Genomic DNA, 6,122 nt, shown 5'->3' with positions numbered 1-6,122 from the left:
CAACACTAGAGCTGAATATAGACAGAATATATATAGGCCTATACATGTAGCTTTGAACTACAAGTACTCAATAAATAAATCAATATTTTGTTTATGACACAAAGAGGTCGTTTAATTATAATCTAGTTTGACCACATTGTTTTACTCCACTGTATTTAATTAGACCATCAACTTTGCCCTACCAAAAAAATTATTAAATAATGCAGCACGTTATATACAAATATGAGTTTGCTACTTTGTATCATTCAAATGTAATATCTAATCTTATCTGGTTTAAGAAAGATCAGGTCTGAGAATCGGCATGGCTACTACAGCAGTGATCGTCATATCATATTATAGCGTGACAAACCATCACGCACAAACTAGTTATTTCTAATAATGTTTTGCAATTTGTGTTGAACGTTAGACTTAATAAAGACAGTGAATGTAGAGATGTGAATGATCACCTTTCAGATAACTGTTGACAGCGATATAGCCCTAGTCTAATTTGAAAGACTTTGATTTGTCTGGCAATTTATTAATACTCAAGTAATGTTTTATTTATTAAATTTCATTATTAGGCACACCATACTTAAAAATCGTAATGAGTGCAAAGGGATTTCAGCCGGTGTGTTAGGTAGAATACATGATGAAAAAGATGTAGCAAGATAAGTTTTTTTCACTAAGGCTGCGCATTGTGCGTTGAAAAAGCATGGGAACACCATTAAAAAAAAGTATTTTTTGATCAATTTTGGAATTTTCCGTTATTTTTTACTCTTACGAAGTAAGCATATTCCTAAGGTCTCAGTTCTCTTAGAGTTCTAGGCCAGAAGGATTGGTAAAACTGACAAGTTTTAATAAAAGGAGTATATGTGCCTTTTTTCTGTCTGGTGTGATGAACTTGTGTCATAAGTGTTAGTAATATCTGTAACAAATGATGGTTCAAGTTGTTTAGCACAACACTTGACATATAATTTGTGTCTGGCAATTTTTCTCCTTTTTGATAGTGATCGAAAACCAATGTCTTCTTTCATTTTTGTAAAACAAACACGACACTTCAATCTGAATATAAAACAATAGGCCCAATTTTGAACTTTCTCTAGTTTTTTAACGTTTTTTTATAGGAATTCCATGATTGAGAAGCAAACCAATACAAGATCTAACAATAGAAAAATATGCTACTTTCCTTGTTTGCGTATCTGCATCTTTTAAAACTCTGTGAAGCATAGTTAATTGTCTGGTGGCTTTAGAAACAATAGCATCAGTATGAGAGTCCCATTTAAAATCTTCTTGCAAAATATTTTCCAAAAAAGAGAGAGTGGAAACTTTCTTAGGAACTTGACCATTTAAAAAAGAATCTGCTAGATTTTTACCACCAGCTTTAATAAAAAGACACATGGAGACATTAAAGTTCATTGGCCATTTATCAGCCCAATCTCTAAGCTCTCTAAGATCTTGTTGCAATATATTACTATCAGTGCTATAAACCAACTAATAAGTTGATGCACTACTTAAAGTAGTGCAACAACTTATTCTACAAAAGTTGCAAATAAATCATAATTTTGTATTAAGCAAATCTTGTTTTGAATAGTAGCCTGAATCAAAAATACGATTAATTTCCGGTATGCCAAGGCAGCCATATAAGATCATTTAGCATTTCTTCTTCGTCAATTAAATTACGAAAAACATGATGCACTGTAAAACTATAAAAAACGCAAACAATACAACCGCGCTAGAACTAAAATATCTCAGCTATAACGTGTAGTGATGTAAAAAAAACCTCTTTATGTAGCAATTACAATTTGCAAAAAACCATCAAAAAGTGTTTGAGAAATGTTAGAATTTGGCTCGCTAGACACATTGAAAAAAGTCTACTCAAGTTGTGGGCGTAACAGACTAAACGGTTGCAGAAGTTGAGTAATAATGACTATTAAAGGCTGCCACCTACAGTGCTGGGCCAGTGCTTGTTATTGTTGTCGCGTAGAAGTTTCCCATAGCAAATAACTTCAACAGCAAGTTGTTCATTTAGATTTCACGCTCTACTCAAGCTGCAAATTATTTTGAACATTTGACGATGCAAACCATTTTATAGTTAATTTACAACAGCCACTAAAATATTTGACAAATAAAACTAAGGTTATGCAAACAACTAGTGTTTACACTTTAATTAGTTCTCAGTAGTCCGATGTTCTGTACTGTACAGGAAAGCTGAGGATTTTCTAAATTATGTTTTATCGTTTCATTAATGTTTCTAAATTTTTTGATTTATAGAGTTTTCGGATTGTTGTTTTAAAATGCAATCTTTTCCGTTTGTAGCTTCAACTGATGAACAGAGCTCTCTTAAGGGTAACGTAACACAATAATAAAGATAATTTACATTATAAATGGATAGTTTACAAGATGCTGGATTATTTTGCAATAATTATAACGTGTTTTTATACCTTAAAATAAATGGTATCATGAGTTGCTAAAGATTCTGTTGGTGCTGGTCTGCTACAGCAAAGAGTAGTAGTGTTTCCCATGTTATTTCAGGAGAAAATAACACTGGCTGGTCCTCATTGCATTATAGGAGCTGCAGCGTGCTTGAACATAACTTGTAATGTTTATATTTTAAGATTAGCTTTTAAACTGTTATAGTTTTTGTGTATATTGACAAATTTTTTTTATTATATACCACCCAACTTTCTGCATAACACTTTCAAGATTTTTTTAGTCATATCAACTTTTAATTTAGTTAACGTTAAAAACATTGTCTCTTGTAGGTGTTTCACAAGTTTATGTTCGCTTATTTGGGCATCATGCAGTTCTGCAATCAGAATTTAGCCAAATGAGACAGCTTGATTTGGCAACAGAGTCGGGCGAGCAAGCATGCAAGGTAAGCTAATGTTTTAATATACATATTGACTAGCTTTAGTTATTGGCATTTAGTGCTTGAATGAATAACATTGATTATCTGTGATAAATCAGATTAGAATCATGGTGATGATTTGGAGGTTTGTATTTTGTAACACACTTTTTTCCCTTGCTGAGGAAATTAACAAAATGTCAAACTCTTGATGCAACGGCCCTCCCGGATTGATAGTGAATAAGTCTTGTATGGGTGGACTTGGTTATCTTGTATATATATTTATTTCGCACTAAACTACAAACAATAAAGCAACCTATGACAACCTGGAGATAGTAAAAGGCTTTTAACAATTGATAAAAAGTGATTAATAATTGACTAAAACAGAATGAGAAACATCAGCAAGCTATGTAAAATACATGAGTAATAGTAAATGATGTACCTTTTTTACGCTTGTCACGAGATAGTTGATAAATAAAAGGCTGTTAAGATAAACTACTCTAATAAAATTGCTAAGCTTGACAATCTCGTAGTATGAGGAGATTTGTAAGAATTAATCCAAGGAACCGTAGCATTCAGCCAAACAATGGGAAAAAACCTTGTTGTGGCAGAGACAACACATAAGTAGCGAGAGTTTGATGCCACATATTTACCACATCTGTATGGATAAGCCTATGAATGGACCAGCAGCATGGTGACAGCAAAGTCAATAAACCAGTTACCTACCGTAAATACCCGCGTATAGGACGATATTGTGTATAGGACACAGTAGATATTTGACCCAAAAAACGATGGAAAACCTGTGTAACTGTGTATAGGACGCATCCTAATTTTAGTCCTAAATTTCTATTAGTTTTTATAGAGACGGTGGTGTTTCATGTAAATTTTCGTTAAATCAGTCGACATTCGTCATGTCAAATGATTGATGACAGCGATCCGTGATGATGTTAGACGCTTTCCAGTGCCGTACAACCAACAATGTTAAATCAAAATTGAAGCGGCACAATACAGACCTCGTCTTTATCCCCAGCAGCTCTTTATCCCCAGCAGCGTGACCATTATTCTGCAACCAACGGATGTCGTTGCAAATAAGCCATTCAAAGCAGCATTAAAACAGAAATGGGCCAAATGCATGATTAATGGTGAGCATACTTTCACAAAGCACGGCAACATGAGAAAAGTTGACATGCCTACGATCTGCCAATGGTGACCACGAGGATTATAATAAATTTTCGATATAATGATAAATGCATGATTTTTATAATAAATGTCCATGGATAAGGCGCACCTGGATTTTTAGGTCAATTGTTAATGGTGACCACGAAGATTATAATAAATTTTCGATATTATGATAAATGCATGATTTTTATAATAAATGTATCCATGGATAAGACGCACCTGGATTTTTAGGTCAATTTCTTAAGAAAAGAAGTGCGTCTTATACGCGGGTATTTACGGTATTCACAAAGGAAGACTGTAAAATTTTATAGCTTACTTGCAGACCATAACAGCAATGATGTAATTACAGTACAGGCTAATTACACTTGATGCCATGATGATCAGCTCTGATATTAAAAGGTTACTTTGAGAATATTAGGAACAGTGCATAGCATGTTATTATTAACTGTGAAAATTGAGCAAATGTTATAAAAGTTATTTGTGGTTGAAACTATTGAAACTAGACCAATCAACATTAACAAAATTTGTTACATGTTTTCTTTCTCCTTTAGATGGTTGGGTTTGTTGTTGTAGCTTTCATGTTCTCTTACTTTTAGTCCGTGGTGGAAGGGCTAGATCGTTGTACAGAAAAGGTAGCAAGCTGCGATAAGGAGTTGGGCTTATTGAAAGACATCAATCATGCTCTTTTGGCATCGAAACAAATGTGTGACATAATTATTCGAGATTCTGGGAAACATAACAAGGTACATCACGGATAAACCATTTCAATTAAGAGACACTTACATCAGTGTCTGATATTCATCTCATTTTTGTTGAATCATATTCTTGTAACTTGTTTTCACTTTGATGTTTTGTAGGCGTACGTCATATGGAGTTAATTTAATTTATTTGCATTATTTTTGTGAATTCCGTTTTTCTATTCCCCTCTCCTGCAACACTGATGGGCCTCTGATGTTTGTTGCTTGCAGAACGAAAGTGTCTTGTTAAAAACATACAGTTAATGGTAGCTAAATGTACCTTTAGCTACCACTACAGTAAAACTGCCATGGTATAAATGTTCCTGTTCTTTACATTTCTCATGCTTACTATAGCGTTGAAGGTGCTCTGTATAGGCATCAGTTTTTCAATACAGTTTTTACTTATAGGTATGTATAAATGTATGAAATATAGGGAAAAGAACATTTAAACGCAGTTTTTTTATTATGCTATTAAGTTCATCTGCTTGCTTTCTGTTTAAAATTTTGTCACAAACAGATTTTCATAAAAATTCAAGTATTAGATAACACGATATTAGGTTATGTATTTATTTGCGCTTTAACTAGTTTGGTGAGATCTCCAGATAGTAACCCAGATGTGCCTCTAAACAATTACTAGTGTCATCTGGGCACTAGTGAAATGGTAGGAGCTGTTTAATATCTACTTTGCTTTTTTAGCAAAAGTACTTGGCCGAACAGCGTCAGCATCGTGACAAAGAATGGGAAACGTTTTCGGCTGACATCGCAATCAGGAAGGCTGAAGTTGAGGAAAAGTATAGCAGCGATTGCGAGCTGGTGAATAAGCAGTATGAAGAGGCAGGCCAGAAATTGGCTGCTTTGTATGGATCAGACATGGTTGATTAAACGCTAAGGAGTGGCGACCAATGTTGGTGCTATAGTCAATATTTACAACATATAATTTATTTTATATATACTAAACGCTTTGTTATAGCACAATGAATAAAAACCTGCATGTTTTCTGATGCTATGAGTCATGTGATATGACTGATCATGTGATTGCTACCTGGTGCGCACTTATTGCTGCTACAGCAAGTTTTGAGATTAATTAATTAAAACTCAAAGATGAGTTGTTGCAACTGTGCCCTGGACCTGTAGAAAATAAAAATTCATTTGGTTTAAGATATTTTTAAAGAATATTAGGATTTAGATTTATTCAGTAAAAGAATGAAAAATCATTTTTACCTTTCCAGCCTCACATTAATGCAACAACACACTCGGAAATCTAAACCCCCATAACCTATGCATTCATTCAACATATTTGTCATGCAAATCTAATAAAACTCTGGTATACTGTTCAGTTTCATCGTCATTTATTAAAATGCCTTTGAGATTATGCCTATTAA

The 6,122-nt window shown here is 33.7% G+C and overlaps 1 protein-coding gene across 1 annotated transcript; it reads left to right on the top strand.

Annotated features, from left to right (window-relative positions):
• Positions 1-2,176: 2,176 nt before the first annotated feature.
• On the top strand, positions 2,177-5,741 carry LOC137387693 (biogenesis of lysosome-related organelles complex 1 subunit 5-like). The gene is made up of 4 exons (XM_068074180.1): positions 2,177-2,325; positions 2,742-2,854; positions 4,600-4,746; positions 5,437-5,741. Exons 1-4 carry the CDS (start codon positions 2,274-2,276, stop codon positions 5,620-5,622), a joined length of 498 nt encoding a protein of 165 aa, XP_067930281.1. The 5' UTR covers positions 2,177-2,273; the 3' UTR covers positions 5,623-5,741.
• The last annotated feature ends 381 nt before the right edge of the window (positions 5,742-6,122 follow it).

The sequence above is a fragment of the Watersipora subatra genome, chromosome 2, assembly GCF_963576615.1.
Source record: "Watersipora subatra chromosome 2, tzWatSuba1.1, whole genome shotgun sequence".
Classification (NCBI taxonomy): domain Eukaryota; kingdom Metazoa; phylum Bryozoa; class Gymnolaemata; order Cheilostomatida; family Watersiporidae; genus Watersipora; species Watersipora subatra.
Note: the sequence above shows the minus strand (reverse complement) of the source record. Positions and strands in the feature narration are given on the sequence as shown.

Excerpts from the sequence above, each read along its gene's own strand:
- LOC137387693 (XM_068074180.1), top strand. The coding sequence starts at position 2,274 with ATGCAATCTTTTCCGTTTGTAGCTTCAACTGATGAACAGAGCTCTCTT. Across the intron at positions 2,326-2,741 it reads TGAACAGAGCTCTCTTAAGG|GTGTTTCACAAGTTTATGTT; the intron begins GTAACGTAACAC and ends TGTCTCTTGTAG. Across the intron at positions 4,747-5,436 it reads ATTCTGGGAAACATAACAAG|CAAAAGTACTTGGCCGAACA; the intron begins GTACATCACGGA and ends TTGCTTTTTTAG.